Source organism: Akebia trifoliata, chromosome 12, assembly GCF_017979445.1.
Source record: "Akebia trifoliata isolate Shusen 1 chromosome 12, ASM1797944v1, whole genome shotgun sequence".
Classification (NCBI taxonomy): Eukaryota; Viridiplantae; Streptophyta; class Magnoliopsida; order Ranunculales; family Lardizabalaceae; genus Akebia; species Akebia trifoliata.
The window spans coordinates 33,415,436-33,442,467 of record NC_141386.1 but is presented as its reverse complement, the minus strand read 5'-3'; the positions used below and the strand labels follow the sequence as shown (position 1 = coordinate 33,442,467).

Here is a 27,032-nt window from a genome sequence, read left to right as displayed (position 1 = left end):
TAATACATAAGAACAACAGTACATCCACATAGACTACTCACCTTGACCCATTATGGCACATTAGGGACTTGGGGCCCAATTCAAAGACCTATAATCCAACAATTACAGTTGTGTTGTATTTGTCCTTGTAAGTTATTGTAAGGTAAAGAGAATTTGCGATTACATACGAATTATGAGAACGATCTCAGGACTGACATTTCGACGGAACATTACACTAATAACTAAAACTAATAGAAGAGTTAGCATTTCTAATAGTGATAGTATACAAATAATTAGAACATATGATCAACTCAGAGTACAATTCTATAATTTAAAAAGAAGCATGGAAATAAAATCAAGTGATAAAACATTTATAGAATCGAGCATTAATAATTGTCCTCACCAACTAAACCATCTTAATAAATATATATAAAAAAGAAAAAGAGTTAATTGAAATAAACTTGTACGGTAGGCTCAACCCAAATCGGTGGCGGCACCAAGATTGGGGACAAGTAATGTTGTTCAGAACTCTCATCTTTTAAGTTAAATACTCTAATATAATAATCCACATGCACTTTTCTCCATCGGGAAGATGGACCGATCTTAGCATCTGTAGCGTAGATGCAATTTGGCTTACACCCAGGGAAGTCTGAAGCCAAAACAGACATGGAAGAATTGTCACCTAAGAACAATACACGCCCATGCAGGCTCTTCACCTTGAGCCACTTTTTCTTAATTGGGTCCAGTTTGAAGACTGTGGATTCTAAAGTTCTACAAACCGACGTAACGTAGGACACTTCTCTTCTTACCTGCAAAAGATCCCCCGATGATACCACAATATAGTACTTAGTCTTAGGCCAATTATCTTCTACTGTTGGAGATGGTGCAAATTCATTAAGCTTTGGATGAGGTGAATCAAGGTTAAAAACCACAACTCTTCCCGTGTAGTGGACTGCATAAAACTGATCTTTATAGTATATAGCATCCTTATAACCATCCGATATCGATTCTATGGAAGTCCAAGTTTTGTCAACAGACTTGATGAAACCCAATTTATGATTTTGGCCGTAGATGATAAAAATCACATAATCAGGGGTCAAATTCGGATTGGCCGAGAGAATGGCCTTATGCAGCTGAGTGGGAATTAAATGATTATCTAAATACTTAAGAGATGGGAGATGGATCTGATTATTAATGGACAAGAAGGGATTTATAAGGCGAACTGCCAAACTCTCATCATCCACAGTAATTAACCATCCAAAACTGGAACCAATGCAGTGGAGATTGTTGGGCATTGGTACGTGCTAGTCATAAACTTTTTTATCTGTGACGCTGAACAATTTGTGCTTCTCCTTCTTCCGAACATCATTATCTAGGAACAGTAGCATTGGAAGTTGTTGGGGCAAACAATTACGATTATTAACGAAAACATTACTCCATGTCGTGGAAGTAGCGCCAAACCGGATGTAATCTTTAATACAAATTAATTTGTCTGTGATCAGTGTTAAAAGATCCATTGAAAGGTCAGACCAATTAGACTCCTCCATATCTCTAGATCTAAATTGGATGATGATTGAATTTAATCGAAGATGATGAGAGAAAACAGTAAGAAGGAACGAATACTAGTCGAGGCTGAGAAGACTTGTTTTGGAAGTTAGGTTATAAAAAAGAAAAGGATTCCTCGTTTTCCTTCAACTTCTAATTATAATTAAATCAGGACTTTTCAATAAGTTCTTGTTAAAAGGAAATTAGGAGACTCACGGGAACACGCGATCCCACCTCTGTCTTTTCTCGTATACTAATGAAAAAGGACCTATGCTCTTCATCTTAATTTAAATTATTTTTCATATATTCAACCAAAATTGAAGGTTGAAGAAGATGGGTTGTTCCACATGTATTGGAATTGGAACCTAAATAAAATTTCAGATTTGATTCCAGAATTTCGGATTTGATTCCAGATAGAGTCTTGATAATTTGACTTAGGCACGTGGCATACTCAATCGACTTTCCCGACACGACAAGCTCAGAAATTGTAGATCTTCTCTCCTCAAGATACAAAACTACACCTTTTAATGAAGAACCACAATTGTATATCTCGAGGAGAACAGATCTATGATTTCCAAGCTTGTCACATAAGATAAGTCAATTTAATATGCCACGTGCCCAAGTCAGATTATGAGATCTTTAGAAACTGGACCAACCATGGTATCCATTAAGATAGATAATGTTTTTTGAATGAGAAAAAAAAGATAAGTATTTGATAAAATAGGCACTTATTTATAAATATAATAATTTAACTTGTAATGAAACTTAAGATCAATAAGCTTTTAAAACTTGGAAGAGTAAAATTGCAAAGAAATGTTAAAAATTAAACATCCCTTATCCTCTTTATATTTTAATTTTAGTTTAATTACATTTATTAACTAGATATCTCTTTGTAAGTCTATAATTAACTACTAATATTATTGTATAAATAAAATAAATTTGATAGCCATCAGGTAACTTAATGAGACCTGATTCGTATTAGGTCTTTAAGATAACTACTCAGAGCCGTACCTAAAAATGATTGGGTCCATAATGGTAGACCCAAAAAGGACTAATCGATTCTTATTAGGTCCATGGTGAGAACATTTGAAACAATCGGTTACTCTATCCCCTTTGCGGGTGTTTCTTTTTATTTTAAATGATGGCATCCCTTGATCTCTGTCTTTCTTCTCTGAATTAACATAAATGCCGCCATCTTCAACCTCTACCCAAAAGCAACTTGATTTTCTCCAAAATTAGTATCTTCAACTTGGTTCTTACCTTCATTTTCAACCATAAAGTTCTATCTTCTTCAGCCCTCAAACGTTAAGAACAACATATAATTTTTAGAGAAGTAGAAGGATGGATTATTTGATAGAAAAATCAAGGGTTATTACAAGATATTAAAGATGGTGGATCGAGAAGACGAGGTTGATAAATCTTTTCCTGTTAATAAAATAATAAATTTATGCCTTTTGAGTAGCATGTTGGGTCCATCTGCTGCAAAATTTTGTAACAAATTTAAGGTCATTTTACCACCAATCAAATAAGAGACGAAGGAGATCAAGGAGAAAAAATTTACCAATTTGAAAAGGAAACTTTAATTAGTAGATGTAATTTTACTGGTGTGAGCAAGATTTTTATAGGGTACTACTTCGAAGATTTCTTAAAAAATTTGTGCTGTTTTGACAATTTGTAAGATTTGAGTCCAGTGGGAACATCACAGCCCATTAAACTGAGCTACGAATTTTTAAACTTAATAATGGCAATACTGATTAAAGAGTGTCCTTTAAGTTTGGAACATTAGTACTGAACCAAAAAAAAAAGAAAAATAAAAAGAGTTTGGAACATGTTTTTAATACCATTGGATATTGTGAATAATGGCAGTAATGACTAATGAGAAGTAATATAGGAAAAAAATAATCATTACAATTATTATTTGTTTTTTTTTAAATTCATATAATTGTGTCTTCGGATCATGTTTTTGAATGTCACAAGGTAATCAAATCAGAAAGTTTGTTTTTTTTTTTTTTTTTCACTATGGGCAAGAGAGAGATAAGGGTGTCAGGGGCATTGGCCAAAAATAACGTGCATTTAGCATCACTCTACTTTTTATGATAACAATATTCCCCTCATAACTAGAGTGCAAATTCTTTAAGCTTTGTTGAGGCGAATTAAGGTCACAAACCACAACTTTTCCCATTTAGTGGACAACATAAAACTGATCTTTATAGTATACGGCATCCTCATAGCCATATAGCCATGCCATTCCCATTCTATGGAAGTTATCACCAGAGGCTTGACAAAACCCCATTTATGAGTTATACCATAGATTATCAAAACTACATAATCAGGGGTTAACGTAGGATTCGCAGAGAGAATGGCTTTTTGCAGGTCAGTGGGAATTAAATAACTATTGTCTGGGCATTTGATTTCTAAAGAGTTAAGAGAAGGTAGATGAATCTTGCTATTAATGGACAAGAAGGGATTTATAAGCATGATTTCAAAACTCGTCTGAGTCGTCTCGGTATCAGACATGAATGAGATGGACGCACAAGTCAATTTTTAGAATGAGATTTAATACCTCACGTTCATTTTTAAAATTTTTGGACGAGATGTCTCAAACATATCGGAAAACTCATCCGAGATGACTCGGTATCAGGCATGGACGAGACGAGACACAAAACAGAGTTTTAAAACCATGTTTATAAGTCACCAAACTCTCGTCCACTGTATATAACCATCCAAAACTGGAACCGCGGCAGTCAAGATTGTGGGGCACTGGTACTCGCAAATCGTAAATTTTTTTTTATTATAGAAGCTGTAGACACTGCACTTCTGCTGCTGATCCTCTGGTATGTATTGATTTGTAGGAATCATTAGCATTGGAGGTTGTTGAGGTAAACGATCACAATTATTAACAAAAACATTATGCCGTGAAAGACAAATAGCACCAAACCGGATATAATCTTTGTTGAAAATCAATTTGTGCATAATCAGTGTTAGAAGATTGATTGGAAGGTCAGATCAAATTGGACACTCCATATATCTCTGAATCTGAATTGAAAGTAGTTCAATGCAAATACAAGGCTGAACAGTTAGCTAGGGTTGGATCTCGGATTCAGGCAAAAAAAAAAATGCCCATCTCTAATCAGGTTGGATTCAAGAAAAAGGATTTGGGCATAGGCATCGAGCAACCTGATTTGCCCAAACTTAATATGGTTATAATCCAAAAATATTTATTATATCTTAGTTTCTTTCGCATTCACAACACATATTTTAGTATGTTTGCTTTTGTTTATGTTATTCTATATTTTCATACAATGATTATATTACAATTTCAAATGTTTGGTTTGTAGGAAATTGCAATTAACAATAAGTAAAGATGGTTGCTTTAGTTGATTTTAGACTTGAGTATTTTCACTCGGTCTGGCGTAGCAAGGGCACAGAACTGTTGATTGTTCCTTGTGTATCCCGAAGAATCCTGATGGAAAGGATCAACGGTTCTGTGCCCTTGCTACGTCAGACCGTGTGAAAATATTCTAGTAAAAAAATCAGGACAATTTAATTAATCATCATATTTTTCTTTTTTAAGTTTACTTGGGTTGCATTGAGCATAACATGCCCAAAGTCAAATTGGGTACGGGTTGGTGTTTGTCAAGTTTGAGTTGGGCTTGGGTTGATCCCTAACATACCAGTAGTGCACCCTTAGGATTTGGGCACGTAAATCCTTATAAAAAGATTAATGGCAAGGAGAATATTTGAAGCTACCCTTAGATTTGATCGCAAGCTTTAGACCATACTTGATAACCTGCAACTTGTGGAAGATCACTGACTTACCTCTTGTGTCCCTAGCATACGCACTAGTACCTTAGATATGCCATTCCTTATCAATGCCTCTTGGCCTCCAAAGGACCTCATGGTTTAATCAACTCCATTATGTAGCTCAACCCAAAATGGTAGTAGCATGATTATTGGAGACGCAATTGGGTATTGAATAGGCACCATATAGATATGTAGGTAAAAAGATTTACCTCACTCCCCAGACTCAAATCTCGATGAAGATCCCTCTCATAATTCTTGGAAAAAGTCACAAATCTGAGAATTTCAAGATCAAGACCTTCTGATGATCTAGTTGGCAAGAATATAAGAAGGGATGAGTTGGAGAATGAGTTAAAATGTCATTTACCTGGGTGGTTAACTTGTTATTTATAGACTCAAAAGACTTTATTCTCTATTGGCAATTTTTCTAACGAAATCTTTCCAATTTTCCCATATCTTCTGTTTTCTTCTCGAATTAGGACTTTTCTATTCTTATCCTCTTTGATTCCATGTTGAATCACTATTCTTACGTATATTGGTCTCTTTCTAATTTGATATGAGAGTAACTTTAACCAGAATTCCAAAGATCTGAGGATATATTCAATTAAGATTCACATGGATTTTCTTTCTTTTTCAGCAATGTTCCCTTAACGAAGTGACCATTAAACTACGTTCAATCAAATGCTTTGACTCTACCATGTGTACTCAGGTTGAGTCCTTTCATGGACTCAGCTAGGTCGACGCGTGAATATCTTGGCTAAGACCACTCGTTTGCTATAAGTCACTCTCTAACTTAGATAGTAAAACACATGTCTTACTTGACTCAACCTTCTTAGGCGTTGGGGGCTATGTGGAAGTTTTTTCATTGGTCCAGTTCTTCAAACATACTTATACACCCACAAGATGTAAAGAAAAGGCTCCATGTGGAAAAAAACAACCAATGTCCCGTGTGTTTGGATTTGTTTAAGTGTGCATCCTAAGTGAGTTGGATTTATTAGACAAAAATAGTAGATATTTTATTGTCATGCCAACTTTTGCTAAGAGCACGCCAATTCATATAAAATCACCAAGAATTAGAACAAATCTTGGGATGCTCTTACTAAAAGTTGTTGTGGCAGAAACTCTACAAAATAGTTGCACTTCAAAATAACTTAAGACTTGAACTCACGGCCAATATGTAAAAATAAACAAGGGAATTTAGGTCATTTTTCATTAGTCGATGAGAAAATACCTAAGTAAAAGGGGGACACCATCCGTTTAAGAAGGTATGATAGAGTATTTCAAATATTTCACCAAAAAACCCTACGCAGCCCTTGCCAGCTTACCTTGATATTATGTAATAGACTAATGGGAGATGACCTCAATAACCCCATTTTCAACTTGAAACCAAAGACCCCTTTGACTTCTATTCTCATAACTTGCCATCTTCAGCCTCTTGGGTAAATTTTTTCAACCAAACTTCAACCCGAAGATTAACATACATTAATCTTCAAACCTAAAAGAACAAGATATGATTTTTGGAGAAGAAGATGATGAGATTTTTTTTATAAAAAATTTCTAGGATTGTCTACAGGGAATTTATGCAAGGTTAAAAACAATGGATTAAAGATGGGGTTAAATAGATTAAAATTAATTTACTATATAGGTTGAGTTTGAAGATGACTAGTTTTAATAGGAAAAAAAAAATTAAGGATTTTTTGTTATATTTTTTAAAATGAGGGTACTTACTTGTGCTTATAAGTTATTGCGAGATTAAGAGAATTTGTGAGTACATACAAATTACGAAAATGATTTTAGGGCTGACATAACATTATATCTAGAACACCCTACAATTCCTCTTTTTCTAAAGACCCAACAAACTGCAAAAGGAAGAATGACCCACAGGTATCTTTTTCAGTTGGAGAAAATGTTATGAAACCACCCAATGAACAAATAAAAAACATCCTATGGGATGGAAAGACCAAGTCCTAGTCAAAAAGAGAGAAAATGGGACTACTGGATCGATTTGTTTACAATTGGTCTACCAATAAAGTAAATAGCAAAGCAATTTTGAGGGCGTGGGTTCAATTCCAGCTTACCCATCAAAATAAAAGCACATTTTTTTATATCAATTTTTTGTTATAATCATCTATTATGAATTCTAATATATGGGCCTTACACCTAAAGCACTTACGGTTGTCCATGTAACCTAGGCACAATCCAAACGAGTGGTGGTGTGATCATTGGAGACTCCATTAACTTCACGACGGACACTGAGAATAAGATTCCGTAATATCATCCATGAAGTAGATGCAGTTTGGCTTACTTCTAGGGAAATTTGAAGCCAAAAGTGATGTAAAAGAATAATACATATAATGAACCTGCATCCACATATACTCCTCGACTGCTCAACTCCTACCCTTGAACCAATTTGGCACATTGGGGTCCAATTTAAAGACTTGGAATCCAACAGTTACAGCTGTGCCTTACTTGGGTATTAAGTTATAGAGAATTTTCAAGAACATATGAATTATGAAATGGATCTTAAGGCAGACATAACATTTTACATACCAATGCTTCAAACAGTCTGGCAAATTCTAAATATTTCTATTTAATTATAGGCTCTCTTTTAAAAAGAATACAAAGGTGAAGCTATAGCCTATTTTAGTGTGTTTCCAAAGTAATCTAACCAACTATATATGTTAACCAGCTATGTTTCCCATTTTCACTAAATGGGAGAGTCAGGGACGGGAGGGATCCAAATTCCAACCTAATAAAAAGAGTTAAAACTTCCAAGATTACAATATTAAACTAAAATTCAGAATATTTAATAAAAGAGCTAAGATTTCTAATCCTAACATTACACATATAATTAGAACATACAACTCGAATTCATTCTATAATTTAAATAAATAAAGTATGAATAATTAAGTATTAAAATACTATTATATAAGGTCATCATAAGAAACTATTAAACTACATGGTGTGGAAACCACTTATAGAATTCAAACATTAGTAATTTGGTCTCAACAACCAAAACAAAACAGGTAGATAAATATAAAAATGAGTTAATGGAAACAAACTTGTAATGTAGGCTCAACCCAAATGGGTGGTGGTCGGATCATGGGGGACTCCATCAAGGAATGTGGTTCAAAACTCCTATTTTCTAAGTTGAATACTCCAATGTCATGAGACTCATACACAAAATCTGAAGCTGATTCTATCTCATCATCTGTGAAATAGATGCAATTTGGCTTACATCCAGGAAAGTCCAAAGCCGAAAGAGACATGGAAGAATTGTCACCTAAGAACAACACACGTCCATGTAGGCTCTTCACCTCTACCCACTTTTGCTCCATTGCGTCCAATTTGAAGACTTGAAATCCATCTGTTGAATTAGTCATCTTACATTTGCCATTGGAAACCCTAGGAATGTGGTACATTTCCCTTCTAACCAGTAAGAGTTCCCCTAGTGATTCCACAATATACTTATAATAAGGCCAATATTTCATTGGCAAAGTAGGTGTCACTTCTTTAAGCTTTGGATGAGGTGAATTAAGGTCACAAACCACAACTTTCCCCTTACAGTCGACTGCGTAAAAGTGATCTTTATAGTATATAGCATCCTCATAGTCACGCCATTTCAAATCAATGGAAGTCCAAGTTTTATCACCAGGTTTTACAAAACCCAATCTTGAAAATCTACCATAGATCACCAAGACTACATAATCAGGGGTTAATGCTGGGTTTGCAGAGAGAACGGCCTTCCGCAGGTGAGTGGGTTTTAAAATCATATCGTCTAGGACTTTGATTTCTAAAGAATCAAGAGAGGGGAGACGAATCTCATTATTAATGGACAAGAAGGGATTTATAAGGCGAACTGCCAAACTCTCATCATCCACAGTAAATAACCATCCAAAACTGGAACCACGACAATTGAGATTGTGTGGCACTGATACTTGCAAGCAGTAAGCATTTTCATCAGAGAGATTGTAGACACTGCGCTTCTGCTTCTGCTTCTTATTTGGAATCATTAGCATTGGAGGTTGTTGAGGTAATCGATCACGATTATTAGCAAAAACATTATGCCATGTAAGGCAAGTAGCCCCAAACTGGATATAATCTTTAATGAGAATTAATTTGTTCGCGATCGCTGTTAGAAGATCGATTGGAAGGCCAGACCAATTGGACTTGTTCATATCTTACTCTATCTGACTTGTTTAATCCAGAAAACAGCAAGAATAACGAAGAAACAGAGCTGAGATCGTTAAATAAAAAAAAAGTAAGGTCTTAGAAGAAAGGATTCCTATTTGTAATTGATTCAGGATTTTCCAAAAAGAAAAGATAATGGTGACGATGGTAGGGTTTCTTAAGAAGTTCAGTTAACTCAGTGGGAGTTGGATTGCAACACGACTGTCAATGGATCAGTTCCAGATCCAAGAGGTCGATTTGGTACCGATCCAATCAGATTGGAGCGGATCCAAAACTGTTCCAATAAGTATTGGATCGGATCTTTGTCAGACCGACTTTTTTATTGGATCTCAATATTAATATCCAGATTTGATCCGTTACAATTAGATCGGCCCAACCCTTATACATATAATATAAGTAAACTTTATGTGTATATCAACCAATATATAATATAATTTATATACTTTTTAACATATTATGAGATTGGAACATGATTGATTCAGATCCAATCCAATATGACATCGGATCAAAATCTTATTGGATCAGATCCTTTTTGGGGTCTAATACATCGATCCATACATAGAGTAATTAGAATGGATCGGATTTCGTGTTTTGTACAATCCATTGACCATCCTAACTTCACGCATGAAGGAAAACTAATTAAATGACCATGGGAATGGTATATGGGTATATATTTAGATCCGAGTAATCGGACCATGTTCCACCATATTTTGTACTGAATGGGATTCTACTAAGATTATTTTTCTAAAACACATTTTTATATTCACTAAAACCAGATCAGATCCGATCCAATCCTAATTGCTTGATTCAGGTTGGATAATTCTGAATCATTTGAAAGTTTTTCCCTTAATTCCAAGTCCAAAAGTTTTGGAAAATGTAATTTTCAGAAACTTAAAAAATATAAATTTCAAAGTAACAAATAGACTAAAATCAAAATCTTAAAGTCAATCAAGTAAGACTTATTGGGAGGGATGTATGAATATATCCCTAGCCACTCCAATAGAGTCGGATATTGAATCATATTCAACACCTTTATAACATGCAGTAACCCCACCATCCAAACAATCACCACCACCAACACATTCGTAGCACCACCACCACCAAACAAAGCACTACCTACTTCCAGCATTCATAATCAAATAACCTAAAATCTATGGTTCTTCAAGTAAAAGGCTACTAAAAAAGAAAGTTTAAAATAGCGATCACAATAAATTGAAATATCAAGTCCAAGCATTTACAGGTAATGATAAATTTATAATTTTCATCTTTTCAAAACCATCCAAAGAAAATTAGTGTTTATCAGAATCTTTCTTTATCAGTTGGAGATGGAATAAGACTGTTCTAAATTGGGGCCATTCAATGACATCACCAATTGTCAAATCTGCAAAGGTTCCTTCTCCGTTTAGCAAGTCAACGTTCCCTTCAAGGATCTCATCTATAATGATCTTATAACAACCTGGATCGTCTTGCGACACACCCACCACTCTTCCTAAGGCAATACAAGTGGATTTCTGATATATATTCATCAATTTACAACTACTCATTCTCGTCTGTGCAGTTTGTGGGTCAGGCAGCAGTGCCGCCTGATGCGGTGAATCGTAACTTACCTACAAAAAATATGTGAGTATTTATAAAGTTATTTATTTAAATTTAGGAATCTACTAATTAATTAAGTAAACAGTGTACCTTAGAAGAACTCCCGGGATCAGTGGAAGACTGCATCTGTATCTCAACTGTAGAACGAGATACTGCGAAAAGCTTCTTCAACTCCTTCATATCTTCCTTCAACTGATCAATTTGAGTCTGAATGGATGCATTTGATGAATTTTTCTGTTCTAAGACTTTCTTGTAAGGAGCTGAAACATGCACAATGGGTCTTAGAACATTTAAAACCATGACTCATACGCAGCCTCAAGTATTAGGACCATTAAAATACAACATTTTATTTAGATCATTCATATAACCATATTAGATAATTTAAATTAGAAAGGAAGCTAAATCTTCAAACTCATTAGTATTGGAATTCTACGAAACATCGGTAGCACCAGCGATAAAATCAGATTTACGAAAATTTACATGATAGAGAAATACCTGTATAATTCAAATCAGATATCCAATTCATCTATACATACATCCCAACCTCCATACTGCATCACATAAGTAATTTATTTCACATCCAACCTACTATCAAAACACACATCTGCTAACCTTGCAATCTCTAATCACTATTGCTAATCTGTAACCATGACTTATTGGATGATTGTTGCACATCAAAATTCTACTTCAGCTACTGCTATCCTACACTGCATATAATTGTAGGAGGGTGAAATGGGAAAGGGCATTAAGTAAAAGTCAAATGACAGGGCTTAAATGCAAGTAAAACAAGTGGTGTTTAACCCAATAAAATATGTAAAGTTTATAAGGTTACGAGAGGATTTGAGAACTACATCATCTTTTTCTATTTGTAAAATACTCATTTCAAAATTTTAATAATTTTTTTATATGAGTAAGCTGAACTTGAACCCACGACCTCAAAGTTGCTTTGCAAAGTTTCAATTATCGTTATGCAAACTCTGAACTCGCATGATAATGTCCAAAACTAAAGTAACCGACCCAAAACACACTTCTCCCTCAATCCATTCGATGAAATCAGGAAAATGAACCCATGTAACTAAACAACTCTCCTACTAAAACATTAGGTCTTTCAACAGTCACCTCGATAGGGTTTTAAATTAGGAAAATCAAGAAATCTCGAAATATCAGTCAAGCTCCACAGAATAACTGTGTATATCACATCCAGGCTACCATATAGATAAATTGAAATCAGAACTAATATCAAATGTTAGCCACTCCTGCTACACTGGGTAAAATCAACAGCCCCACCACTAGTATAGTCACCAAAGAAAGATCCTGATAGGTTCACACAGTAAAACTGAACTGATACTCCAGTTAAAATCTGAGTTCACCAGAACAACCGGCCTAGACTATCCCGACATCGATAGCCCAATCGTACCTGTGTTAAGGTAAATGTGTGCTCCCATAGACAAGTAGAAACCACTTGGATCTAATAATAGGTTTAGGGTCTTGCACTCAAGGGATCATTATGCCCCATCTGCTGAGGTATTCCTTTCTCATCGGAATCACATAGTATATAAAAAACATAGTATATATAAGAATCATTTAGCAAAACCATTCTCCAAATCACAATGGTATCATACTAAAGATATACAACTGGACCAATGACCATTCAAAAAATTTCAAATAAAACTAATCCACCGGCCCTTTTCAAAATAAATACACAGTTTTCTCGAAAATTGACCCAGTGGCCTTGCAAAACTCAGGCTAGAGAAACCAAAATTTCCAAACACAAAATCAAATGACATTCATGATTAAATGTATACTAAAAACATGCTTAAATCATAACAGATAATTCACATTGCCTATAGGCATAAAAAACATATATAACATAAATCGATAAAACCATGTACCCATTCCTGTAAGCTGAAATCACCATGCATTTATGGAATCTCATGAAGTTTATATGTGATAACCAAAACCCCTATTAAACTGAAAAATCACTTATACACTAATCATAACTACTTTACCCTTTTCTCACTCATTGATCTCTTAATACATCACTCACTACTGCATAACATAATCGCATCCCAACAGTGTATGTATACACTTCACATTACAAAGAAAAATCCTTATTTTGACTCTCAAACAGACTCCCTTCAACTTAACTACCACTCTAATCACAAACTCAAGCACAAACATACAAACCGTGGACTTCACTTTAAGCTTACTTGAAACTTGTGACACCCTACGTATGATCAGATACTTACAAGAATCCAAAACTAGGTTTCACTATCCAACCATTATTCGGATTTATTATTAATCCCACTCCTACTAATAGATCACTCGCAGTTTTACATATCACTAAAATCCCCAATTCATGCCTTTTATCTACGTACAAATCTTAACTTGCCTAAAGAATCATTTCCACGTATAATTGTCTCAAAGACATCATAAACAATTGATTCAACTAGAATCAATTAACTAGCTAAACTCATAGAAATCCGCATTCCTCAATTAATATCCTGATTTCGCTGGATTAGAGAAACCAAAACAACAGACTGAATTTGTTAACCAACTAAAACTTTTAACATTAAACATAAACCACAATTTATCAAAAATAGAACTTAGAAAACAACAACCAATTAAATAAACCTCAAATTCACATGTCCTAATTTAATAAAACATGGACTAATTATCATTTCAGATTAAAACAGCCCAGATGAAATAGCAATTTCTCGGTGTAAACAGTTCTAAACCCCATTTGAAAATATAAATCCATCACATATAACACTAAATTCAGAATTCCTCAAGAATAGAATACTTTAGTTCTCTAATAAATAATTGAATTACATTGAACCCTAATTAAAACAACTTATCAAATGACTCAGAGTTTTCTAAACTAAGAAACTAAATATTAGTTTCATGGATAAACCCTAAGACGGGAAATGACTAGCAATTTCTTAACTTAATTGAATACACCAATTAACATGATCAACATCTTTCTCAAAATAAGTAATTTACACCCATTCAAGTTCTGAAATCAATCTCAACACAATAGCTTGATTAGGGGCTTGAAATCCCGTACGCACCAAACATGTATTTTCTGCCTAGATTCATAAAATCTAACAAAACTACAATTTATATCATTTAATTTCTTACCCTACCATCAAATCCTTCCATCAATCACCCAAAACCCAGTAATTTAGACAAAAATCTGAAATAAATAAATAAATCAAGCCTGTAGAAAACTACTCACTTTACCCAAAATACTATTATACTATTATTGGGAAAATAGTAAAATCATCACTCTACTACCCATTTTATCGAACATTTTGCAAGTAAAACCCAAAACATTTTTTGTGAATTCAATTTCCCCAAAACACACTCACCAACCAAAACTACTAGGTTAAAATAAAAACGAGTTAAGGGAAGCAACCTTGTACTGTAGGCTCAACCCAAATGGGTGCGGGCATGATCATCGGTGACTCCATCACGTAATGTGGTTCAAAACTCATATCTTTTAAGTTGAAGACTCCAATATCATGAGGCCCATATGGCGGACTGAAATATGCTTCCCTCCTATCATCTGTGAAATAGATGCAATTCGGCTTACCTCCAGGGAAGTCTGAAGCCAAAAGACAGAAGGAAGTGTTGTCGCCCAAGAACAACATATGTCCACCGATGCCCTTCACTTCGACCCATTTCGCTTCCATTCGGTCGAGTATGAAGACTTGGAATCCAACAGTTACATAAGCCCAGTCCTCCTCTCTATCCTCAACATCCTCATTTTGCTCCTCATCCTCATCAATGTCATCCTGACCAATGAACTCCACTACCCTTCTAACCAGCAACAGCTCCCCCAAAAATTCCACAATATACTTCTTTTCCGTCCAATATTCCTCTGGTAAAGATGGTGCAACTTCGATAAGCTCTGGCTGAGGAGAACTAAAGTCACAAGTCACAACACCCCCCATGAAGTTGACAGCATAAAGCTCACCTTCATAGGAAATAATATCCTCATACCCATTCCCTCCCCATTCCATTGAAGTCCACGTTCTATCACCAGGCTTTAGAAAACCCAATCTTCCATTTGCACCATGTACTACCATAATTACAAAATTGGATGTTAATGTTGGGTTGGCTGATAGAACTGCCTTGAACAGATCATTACGCGGGTAATTGACTTCTAAAGAATTTACAGAGGGGAGATGGATCTCATTATAGAATGACAAGAAAGGATTTAAAAGGCGAACAGCCAAACTTTCTTCTACTGTAAATAGCCATCCAAAGCTGGAACCACGACAATGGAGTCTTTGGGACACTGGTATGGGTAAGTCGAAAACTATTTTATCGAATATATTGTAGAATTTGCGTGAGTGTTGACTGTGGGTAATTTTTGTAGGAATCATTAGCAATGGAGGTTGACGGGGTAAACGATCAATATTTTCGGAGAAAACAGCATTCCATGTACGGCATGTGGCACCAAATCGGATGAAATCTTTGATGAGGATTAACTTGTCTGTGATCAAAGTTAGAAGATGATCTGAAAGGTCAGACCAATTGGGCGCCATGTCTCCTACTCTCTAGAGCTACTGAATGTGATGATGTTTGAAGATTTTACAGAAAACCTTAAAAAGAAAACAAGAAAGAGAAAGATAAATTAATGGAAGATTTTATTTTAAATAAAAAATAAAATAAAACCTTTCTTTCTGGTTTAAGTATAAAGGGATTTTATCTAAGTTTAACTTGAAATTGAATAGGGTTTTTAGAATATCTAAGAAATTTTATGAAAAAGATTTTTCCAACCAATAGAGAGAGAGAAGAACATGCGTACTTTGAATCGGGATTGGAACTTTGGAAGAGAGATCGTCAAGAGAGGGGCTTCGAGCCTTCTAAAGTTCGACTGAAGGAGGAGGAGGAACTAACTTGTTTCTGAAATGAATACCCATTGGCGGTATCTTTGTTTATGCAGATATATACCCTTAGTCCCTCACCTAAGCAACTAAACAACCATTCTAAAATATCAAAAATACCCTTTTCTCACAAGGAAATTTGGATCCACAAATGACCACACCTTTATATCTAAACTCAATACAGCTAGGGTTATTTTGGTCAAAAAGAAAAACTATGATCAACATAATCAAGTAGCTTAGTTTTTAAAAAAATAATGATTTTCTGATTCACCTCTAACAAACTCCCACCGAACTCTCCTGACATGGTTTTATGCATGAGAGCTAAAGGGGAGTCTGTAAGAGGTGAGTTAGAAAATCAGGACTCTTTTCAAAAGTATAATGATTTTCTGACTCCCCCCTCTGACACACATCCTAACTCTCGTAATGTGACTATATGCATGAGAGCTAAAGGAGAGTTTATCAGAGGTGAATTAGAAAATCAGGACTTTTTTCAAATGTGTAATGATTTTCTGACTCCCCCCTCTGACACACACCCTAACTCTCATAACATGGCTTTATGCATGAGAGCTAAGGGGGAATCTGTCAGAAGTGAGTTAGAAAATTAGGACTCTTTTCAAAAGTATAATGATTTTCTGACTCCTCTCTCTGACACACACCCTAACTCTCGTAACGTGGCTTTATGCTTGAGAGCTAAGGGGGAGTTTGTCAGAGGTGAGCTAGAAAATCAGGACTTTTTTCAAAAGTGTAATGATTTTCTGACACACACCCTAACTCTCGTAACGTGGCTTTGTGCATGAGAGCTAAGGGATAGTCTATCAGAGGTGAGTTGGAAAATCAGGACTCTTTTCAAAAGTGTAATGACTTCCTAACTCCCCCCTCTGACGCACACCCTAACTCTCATAACGTGGCTTTATGCATGAGACCTAAAGGGGGTGTGTCAGAGAGGGAGTCAGAAAATCATTACACTTAAGGGGATGTACAATTGTGTATCCCAAGGAAAAATCTATGATTCTAGCTTATGCTACATCATGGGACGTGTGTCAGAGAAGGCGTTAGAAAATCATGATTCTTTTTTAAATTACAAAAATATCCTATTTAACTATTACGTTTTATTTATTATAGAATTCTGACAACTCAAGAAGGATTCAAGTTTGTTATTGAATAAATGTTAAAATAAGACCCACATTCCTTTAAGAGAGATTTAACAAGCAGACCTCATCGATACAATTTTATTACAAAAATTCCCTTAAATTTCAAACAACTCTTAAGGAACCTTATTTTACCAAGTTTGTTGAAGTGAAACCCATATTCTTTTAAAAGGTTTAATAAGTATAATATTTCATATTTTAAAGTAAATATCTATTATATCCTCTCTCCTCTCGTCATCAATTATTTATCCCCAAAATCATCATTGGACCCACATTGGCCATACAAGGACAAAATCTTCTAGATTTCATTATAAAATCAAAATCAAGATCAAAATAATTATAGAAAACATTTTAAAATCCAATTTATGGTTTCGATAGATAAGAAATCTTGAGAGGAGAGAGAGATTATAGTGAGTATTTGATATAGAGAATTAAAGTTATTATAGATATTCGATCTTTTAAAATGAGATGGATCCCACTTAAAGGTTTGTCCGGCAATAAACTTGATTACGTAAGGTTCCAATATAGTTCTCAGAACTCCAAGGGAGTTTTTGTAATAAAAATGCAACAGTGAGGTCTATTTTGTAAATCTCTTTTCTTTTAAAAGATGAAATATGTATAACACTCTTTTTTTTATCGATTTAAAATTGTTCAATAAACTACGTATAACACCCTAATTCTTTAAATCAAATACCCTTTCTCCTCTCAACATCAATTATTTCTTTTAAATCATCATAGGGACTACATTGGCTATCTTCCAGATTTCATGATAAAATTCATATATATATATATATATATAGGTCGGGATCCCTAGACAACATTCTAGACAACGATCTAAATAACGTGTTTTGTCTTATATAGGCAAAAAGTTTTGGAATGAGCTGATTTTTTGTGAGGACGATCTCTATGGTGAGGGAATGATCCTTGCAAAAAATCAGCCCATTCCGAAACTATTTTTTCATATAAGACAAAACGTTGTCTAGAAAATTATCTATGGAACACTGCCCTATTTATATATATTTGATTCATTATTTAAGAGAGTAGATGTTAAAAAGAGAAAAACATAATAAGTATTTAATTTAAAGAATATGAGTCCCACTTTAAGGTTTGTTGGATAACAAACTTGATAAAGAAAGGCTCACTTGGAACTCTAAGCAATTTTTTTTATAATAAAAAACCAATTGCGAGTCTTGCCAGATAAATCTCATTATTAATGAACATGAAGGGATTTATCAGGCGAACTGCCACTTTAAATAACCATCTGAAAATTGGAACCACGACAATGGAGATTATGGGGGCAGTGTGATCCGTACCAAAATGGTGGTTGATGTAATTTCGTTACGATAGGTGAGAAATATAAAATGATTATTTAGAAGTATTTGTGTTTAAGTGGAAAAGGTAGGAGATTGGTGTATTGTACATGGGTAATTTGTACGAAGTGGGTACTTCGGGGGAACTAATTCATGGTGGCTAGCTAGGACTCTCTCTATTTAAGTTTCTTAATTATATGAAAAAATTATGCACAAGAATATTATGAAAAATCCTATTAGATTTTGAAGACTAGCTAACAATCTGGAATCGATTTGGAGGTTGGATGACACAGTGGCATGAATGCCACAAAGTATGGTGCCCAAAGGAGATATCCATAGGGTAGCATATCTCAAATATTTCACCAAAAAGCCAAAAAGCCCCCTTGTTCTTGATATATATATATTTATATATGTAGGGTCGGGTTCAGTATACCCCTATTACGACTCACATTGCAACACACCGTTTTGTCTTATATGGGCAAAAATGTTTGGAATGGGCTGATTTTTTGTGAGGATGATCTCTATGGTGAGGAGATCATCCTTGCCAAAAATCAGCTCATTTTGAAACTTCTAGCCCCATGTTTACAAGTTGAAAATTTTTTGTAAATCAATTTTGATGGGGTTAAAAGTTTTGGAATATGATGATTTTTTGCCAGGATGATCCCCTCGTTACAGAGATCATCCTCACAAAAATCAGCCCATTCCTAACATTTTTGCCCATATAAGACAAACGGTGTGTCGCAATATGAGTCGTAATAAGGGTTGTAATAACGCTATATATATATATGGATGGCGTTATTACGACCCCCATTACGACTCACTGTTTGTCTTATATGGATAAAAATGTTTGAAATGGGCTGATTTTTTGTGAGGATGATTACTGTGATGAGGGGATCATCCTGGCAAAAAATCATCCCATTCCAAAACTTCTAACCCCATCAAAATTGATTTACAAAAATTGGACGGTCTAAAATTTTTCAACTTGTAAACATGGGGTTAGAAATTTCATAATGAGCTGATTTTTGGCAAAGATGATCTCCTCACCATAGAGATCATCCTCACAAAAAATCAGCCCATTCCAAAAATTTTGCCCATATAAGACAAAATGGTGTGTCGCAAAGGGGGTTGTAATGGGGGTCTAACGGAACCCGACCCATATATATATATATATATATATAGAGAGAGAGAGAGAGGGTGGGGTTCTGTAGACACATAAAGCTACTCATAAAACTACAACGTTTTTGTCTTATATGGTTAAAAAGGTTCGGAATGGGCTGATTTTTTGTGAGGATGATCTTCTCATCATAGAGATCATCCTCACAAAAAATCAGCTAATTCCAAACATTTTTGCCCATATAAGACAAAACACATTGTAGCTTTATGTGTATACGGATCCTAATCCATATATATATATATATATATTTTTTTTTTTTTTTTTTTTTTTATAAACAGGATATCCCTTTTTTTTTTAAATCGGGTATCCATGTGGCTAGTGGGTTGTGCACAATCCATCAAGTTTTGCCCGATCCATACAATAATCATATCCGATAGAACTAATCCCTGGATATCACGCATCATCCCACCTGTCAAATGACACCATTTAAGTAATCACATTTCTGTGGAGGAGTATATAAAAATTCAAAGTCACGACCTGCTGAGCAAACCCAGTCACTTCTTACCATCTCAACTAACCCCCAGTGGGTAAACCCCATTTTCAAACCCAATCAATCTTCTCTAGTAGACTAGCTGAAGATGATCCCAATAACCAATTTTCAACCTGAAACCAAAGACCCTTTGATTTCACTTCACAAAATCAGCCATATTCAATGTCTAGGATAAAACTTTTACCCAATTTTCAGCCTAAAGATTAATCTACAATCTTCGAACCTAATGAACAAGATATGATTTTTGAAATAGAAGATACTTAGATTTTTTTTCTATTAGAAATTAAGGCAAGGATCAAAACAACGGATTAAAAAGATTAAAAATTAATTTAATAAAAGATTTTCTAACTAATAGATTTTTGGAAATGAGAGTACTTAGGTTATATTTTCTGGTAGAAAAGAAAGATAAGGTCGAAAAGGAGCATATCACTAGTTTGAAAACACATGGTACAGGAAATATTCCCCAAAATATAGAGGGTTTGTCGATATCACCCAAAATATTGAGGGGGAGTGGGAGAATTGATCAAAGGTGCATAGGCCATCTCAAACGTGCCTAAATCACCTAAACTTCGAGAGGGAGAAAGGGGTGGGTCCTAACTTGAAAAAGACAAGGGGTATCTCAAATATTCACAAAAAATGGAGGGGTCTAAATCACCTGAGGGGTCAAGTCAACAAGTCAAAGGGGGACAAACCATCAACTTGAAAAAGCAGGTGAATATTGAACAAAACTTTTAGAAGTATCAAAACATCCCTCTCTCACAACCATTACCCCACAATGTGACTATCACCATCACAGTAAACAGGAAAGTGAAAAATAATAATCAATCACAGTAAATTGAAAGATCAAGTCCAAGCTTTTGCAAGTAATGATAATTTTATAATTTTCATGATTTTCAAAAGCATAAAATAAAAATTAGTGTTTTATACAAATCTTTCTTATCAGGTGGAGACGGAGTAAGACTCTGTGCTAAATTGGGGCCATTCAATGACATCGCCAATTGTCAAATCTGCAAAGATTCCTTCTCCATTTAGCAAGTCCACACTCCTCTCAAGGATCTCATCTACAATGATCCTATAACAACCTGGATCATCGTGCGACACACCCATCACTCTTCCTAAGGCAATACAAGTGGATTTCCGATATATATTCATCAACTTACAACCACTCATTCTTGTCTGTGCGGTCGGTGGGCGAGACAATGCCTCCTGATGCAATGAATCATGCTTTACCTATGAATATTTTATAAAACTAATATTTAAGCTTAGGGATCTACAAATTAATTAAGCAAGCATTGTACCTTAGAAGAACTCCTGGGATCAGTGGAAGACTGCATCTGTGTCTCAACTGTAGAATGAGAGGCATCGAAAAGCCTTCTCAACTCCTTCATATCTTCCTTCAACTGATCAATTTCAGTTTGAGTGGATGCATTTGATGAATTTTTCTGTTCTAAGACTTTCTTGTAAGGAGCTGAAACATGAAGAATGTATCTTAGAACATCTAAACCCATGTCTCATACACGGCATCAAGAATATTTATTTCATACATATAATCACATTAGATAATTTAAATTAGAAAAGGAAGCTAAATCGTCTATCTCTACCTATTAGAATTCTACGAAATTTCAGTAGCACTACTTACAAAAATTTACATGATAGAGAAATACCTGTATAACGCAAACTAGATATCCAATTCATCTATACATGCATCCCATCCTCCATATTGCATCATTCATAAGTAATTCATCCACAACCAACCTACAATCATAACATACATAAAACATGACTACTGACTTACAGATATCTTTTCATTTGTTCTCCCAACTCATTCTTACCTTCTTCTATAATCACAAATAGCCCTAAGACAATTGTACACCACACTACCTGCTTACCTTGTGATCTCTAATCGCTATTGCTATTCTGTAACCATGACTTATCGGATGATTGTTTTACATCAAAATTCTACTTCAGCTACTGCTGTCCTACACTGCATCCAATTATAGGAAGGTGAATTGGGAAAGGGCATTAAGTAAAAGTCAAATAATAGGGTTCAAATGCAAGTAAAACAAGTGGTTGTTTAAAATCAATAAAATATGCAGAGTTTAATCAGTTATGAGAGGCTTTGAAAACTTCATCGTGTTTTCTAGATACTCATTTCAAAATTTTAAAAATTATTGTTATGCAAACTTGTACAAAACTAAAGTAACCTGCACAAAACACACCTTTCTCAATTCATACGATGAAAACAGGAAAATGAACTCATGAATCTAAATAACTCTCCTACTTAAACATTAGATCTTTCAACAGTCACCTCGATATGTTTTTGATTTAAACCCCATGTATAGACAAATCAGGCAAATCAAGATATCTCGAGATACTGGTCAAACTCCGTAGAATAGCTGTGATTATCATATAATGTCCAGGCTACCAAATAGATAAACTAGAGTTTGCCTGTGCCTACCAAACCTTCTCTTTGGGGGTTGAGGGGGTAAAAGAGGAAAAATAATAAAATTGGAGGGGTATTATTGAAGAAAGGGAGGAAGAGATGGGGGAGGAGGGGAAAGACAAAAAAGTAGAAGGGTTGAAGAGAGAAGGCAATAAACTGGGTCTACACAAAAGGAATGATGGGATGTTTATACCCATAACTGTAGCAACTGTGGGCCCAGTTGTGTTTTATTATATAGATTGATACCATAATTTAATATCAAATGTTACCCCATACTGCTACACCAGGTTAAATCAACAACCCCACTAGCATAGACTCCAAAGAAAGCTCCTGAGAAAAATGGTATTTGTTGGGTTCACATGGTAAAACTGAACTGAAACTCCAGTTAAAATCTGACTCCACCAGAAAAACAGTTGAGACTATCCTGACACACTGATAGCCTGATCATACCTGTGACAAAGAAAATATGTGCTCTCATAGACACAGAGAAGCCACCTGGGTCCAATAATGAGTTTAGAGTCTTGCACCCAAGGAATTATTATGCCCCATCTGCTGAGGTATTCATTTCTCATCAGAATCCCATAGCATATCAAAAAACATATAGATATAATATATCAGAATCACATAGCAAAACCATTCTCGAAATCATAATGGTATCATACAAACGACATACATATCAGTCTCAACGCAACTGGCTTAGTGGCCATTCAATTTTTTTTTTTCAAATAAAAATAATCCACTGAGAAAATGACCCTGTGGCCTTTCAAAACACAGGCTACAGAAACCAAATTTTCCAAAGGCAAAATCAAACAACAATAAGACAACATTCATAATTTAATGCATATTAAAAACATGCTCGAATCATAACAGATAATTTCCATTGCCTATTGGCATAAAATAACATAAATCAATAAAACTAGGTACCCGGACTGAAATCACCATGCATTTATGGAATTTCATGAAGTTTATTTGTGATAAACAAAGCCTCTATTAAAGTGAAAAATCAATTATACACTAATCACAACTATTTTCACCTTCTCCCAATCTATGACCTCTTAATAGACATCACTTCACTCCCCACTGTATAAATAATTGCATCTTAATAGTGTATACACTTCATATTACAGATACTACTCTGTATTTTCTCAAATAGACTCCTTCAACTTGACTACCACTCTAATCACAAACTCAAGCACAAGCATACAAACCGTGCAATTCAATTTAACCTAACCTGAATATGATCAGATACTTACAAGAACCCAAAACTAGATTTCACTATCCAACCATTATTTGAATTTACTAAACATATTAATAGACTAAAAGATCACCCACAGTTTTACATATCACTAAAAATCCCCAATTCACATATTTTAACTACATATGAATCTTAACTTACCAAAAGAATCGTTTCCACATATAGTTGTCTCAAAGACATCATAAATACGGTATTCAACTAGAATCAATTAACTAGTTAAACCCATAGAAATCCTCATTCCTCAATCAATATCCTGACTTCACTGGATTTGCGAAACCAAAACATCAGACTGAATTGGTTAACCAACTAAAACTTTTAACATCCACCCCACTTTATCCAAAATAGAAATTAGAAAACAACCAAAAAAATAAACCTCAAATACACATGTCATTATTTAATAAAACATGAACTAATTATCATTTCAGATTAAAATAGGACAGATGAAATAGCAATGTCTTGGTGTGAATAGTTCCAAAAACCCATTTGAAAATATAAATCCATCAGATATAGCATTAGATCCAGAATTCCTCAAGAAAACATTAGTTCTCTAATACATAGTGAATTACAGATGGAACCTGAATAAAACGACTCATCACTTACCAATCAAATGATTTAGAGTTCTCTAAACTAAAAAATTAAACATGAGTTTCATGGATAAACACTAAGTAAGAGGAGAAATGAGTAGCAATTTTTTAACTTAATTGAATACAAATCAATTAACATGATTCCCATCATTCTCAAAATAACTACTAATAAACATCCATTCAAGATATGTTGAAAATCAGATGAATCTGAACTTGGTGAAGAAAAAGTATCGAAAAACAGAGAAAGCAAAGAGAACTTGGTAAACTACTGAATTGTAATTCATGAATTTACATTAGAGTTGAGTCCTATATATAATACATCAATAGTACAATATCAGAATAAACTGAAATTACTAACTCTTCTAACTAACTAACAAACTCTTCTAACTGAAATAACTAACTCTTCTCTTCTAACTTTCTTTCTACTTTAAGTCTTTCTTCTTTCCTTTTTAATTCCATGCTTTCAATATGAGATGTAATACTCCAACAAGATACGAGATCAATCTCAACACAATAGCATGCATTTTCTACCAAGATTCTTAAAATCAAACAAAACTACAATTTACATCATTTAATTTCTAACCCTAATATCATATTCCTCCATAAATCACCCAAAGCCCAGTAATTTAGAACACTATTCACTTTACCCAAAATAGTACTATACTATTATTGGAAAAATACTAAAATCATCACTCAACTACTCATTTTATCGAAAATTTTGCAAGCAAAACTTCTGAAAACGCACTCGCCAGTCAAAACTTAGAGGTTAATATAAAAATGAGTTAAATGAAGTAACCTTGTACTGTAGGCTCAACCCAAATGGGTGTGGCACCACCATCGGGGACTCCATCACGTAATGTTGTTCAAAACTCCCATCTTCTAAGTTGAATACTCCAATGTCATGAGGTCCATATGGTGGACGGAAATATGCATCCTTCCTATCATCCGTAAAATAAATGCAATTCGGCTTACCTCCAGGGAAGTCCGAAGCCAAAAGAGACAAGGAAGTGTTGTCACCTACGAACAACATGCCCACCGATGCTCTTCATCTCGACCAGCTTTCGCTTCCTTTCTGTCCAATATGAAAACTTGGAATCCAACAGTTGTGTAAGTCCATTCATCCACTCTATCCTCATCATCCTCATTCTCATCAATCTCATTGTCACCAACGTATTCCACTGCCCTTAAAACCACCAACAGATCCCCCGATAATTACACAATATACTTCTTATGAGTCCAATATTCCTCTGGTAAAGACGGTGCAACTGGTTTAAGCTTGGGTTCAGGACAAGTAAAATCAAAAGTCGTAACGTGTCCAGGGCTTTAACAGCATAAAACTGACCTTCATAGGATATAATATCCTCAAACCCATTCCCATGCCATTCTATGTTAGTCCAAGTTCAATCACCAGGCCTTAGAAAACCATATCTTGAATATGGACCGTAGATTACTATAACTATATAATTGTTTGTTAATGTTGGGTTGGCCGACAGATATGCCTTGAACACATCGTTACGTGGTAATTCGTAAACCCTTTCATCAAAGATGTTGTAGAAATGGCGTGAATGTTGATTGTGAGTAATTTTTGAAGGAATCATTAGCAATGGAGGTTGACGAGGTAACCGATCGATATTTTCGGAGAAAACAGAATCCCATGAACGACATGTGGCACCAAATCGGATGAAATCTTTGCTGAGGATCAACCTGTCTGTGATTAGAGTTAGAAGATGGTCTGGAAGGTCAGACCAATTGGGTGCCATATCTCTACTCTCTAGAGGTACTTAGAGTATGAGATCATGTTTGAAGATTTGAAGAAAACCCTAAAAAGGGAACGCAGAACGAGTAAGATAGATTAACATTAAAAAAGTATTGAAAAAGAGAAGAAAATGCGAACTTTGAATTTGCGCGATTGGAGCTGCGGAAAAGGAATCGTCAAGAGAGGAGCTTCGCGCCATCGACTGAGACAGAGTAACTAACTTCTCTCTTATACCCTGAAAACAGAAGTTCTAAAATACCAAAAATACCCGTTTTTCTCACACTACATCTATTGATATATTTACCGGGCAAACCTATCTGTTGCTATTTTATTACAAAAACTCCCTTACATTATCAAAGTTTGTTTCTCAACAAACCTTACCTCAGGCTATCTGTCAAAGTAAGATTTCCCTCTACACTCTATTTTTTTTTTCTTCTTCAACCATTTCCACAAAAAATTTCGTTGGTTCAATAATTTTTATGAGAAATTCTTGATTGTATAGTGAGCATGTTTGTAATTTATAGAGTCGGGAAGATGAAGCCATGTGAAGGTAATTAAGTCATGAACCCTAGGTCACATTAATGAGGCGCGACTAGTATGTTAAAATAAAAATTATAAAAAAAAAAAAAAAAAAACTATTTTTTTAAGATTCGTGTGCAACCAACCATGAGTGGTGAGGTGTGCAACTAGTCGTTCCTTTTTAATTTGACTAAGAGTTGCTGGTTCCACGTGAAGTGTCACATTGACAATCCAACACCATAACCTCCTAGTTTTCGTTAATCTTGATCCAAGATATTGAAAATGGATGGCCATCAAACTCTCATATTTAAAATTAAAATTCAACGCTGAAAATTAACGGTTTTTT

At 34.8% G+C, this 27,032-nt stretch overlaps 4 protein-coding genes across 6 annotated transcripts; all 4 read right to left on the bottom strand.

Moving 5' to 3' along the window:
* Window positions 1-425: 425 nt before the first annotated feature.
* LOC147389693 (F-box protein At2g26160-like) lies at window positions 426-1,274 on the bottom strand. Its single transcript, XM_086419789.1, has one exon. It carries the CDS (start codon window positions 1,272-1,274, stop codon window positions 426-428), a length of 849 nt encoding a protein of 282 aa, XP_086275915.1.
* Window positions 1,275-8,215: 6,941 nt separating this feature from the next.
* LOC147389692 (F-box protein At2g26160-like) lies at window positions 8,216-10,550 on the bottom strand. Its single transcript, XM_086418502.1, has one exon. The coding sequence runs from the start codon at window positions 9,501-9,503 to the stop codon at window positions 8,373-8,375; it is 1,131 nt and encodes a 376-aa protein (XP_086274628.1). The 5' UTR covers window positions 9,504-10,550; the 3' UTR covers window positions 8,216-8,372.
* A 140-nt stretch (window positions 10,551-10,690) lies between these two features.
* LOC147389691 (F-box protein At2g26160-like) lies at window positions 10,691-16,082 on the bottom strand. Of its 2 annotated transcripts, none has more exons than XM_086418500.1 (4): window positions 15,929-16,082; window positions 14,531-15,722; window positions 11,203-11,372; window positions 10,691-11,123 (listed from the first exon to the last, which is right to left on the bottom strand). In XM_086418500.1, the coding sequence occupies exons 2-4, from the start codon at window positions 15,663-15,665 to the stop codon at window positions 10,806-10,808; spliced, it is 1,623 nt and encodes a 540-aa protein (XP_086274626.1). In that variant the 5' UTR covers window positions 15,666-15,722; window positions 15,929-16,082; the 3' UTR covers window positions 10,691-10,805. The 2 variants fall into 2 exon arrangements, with proteins under 2 accessions (XP_086274626.1, XP_086274627.1); XM_086418501.1 differs by having other exon boundaries at window positions 14,531-15,613; window positions 15,929-16,070.
* A 4,543-nt stretch (window positions 16,083-20,625) lies between these two features.
* Window positions 20,626-26,327, bottom strand: LOC147389690 (uncharacterized). Of its 2 annotated transcripts, none has more exons than XM_086419078.1 (3): window positions 21,794-24,537; window positions 21,428-21,597; window positions 20,626-21,335 (listed from the first exon to the last, which is right to left on the bottom strand). In XM_086419078.1, the coding sequence occupies exons 1-3, from the start codon at window positions 21,822-21,824 to the stop codon at window positions 21,069-21,071; spliced, it is 468 nt and encodes a 155-aa protein (XP_086275204.1). In that variant the 5' UTR covers window positions 21,825-24,537; the 3' UTR covers window positions 20,626-21,068. The 2 variants fall into 2 exon arrangements, 1 of the variants encoding a protein (XP_086275204.1); XR_015170799.1 differs by lacking the exon at window positions 21,794-24,537 and adding an exon at window positions 25,208-26,327 and having other exon boundaries at window positions 20,630-21,335.
* Between the last annotated feature and the right edge of the window lie 705 nt (window positions 26,328-27,032).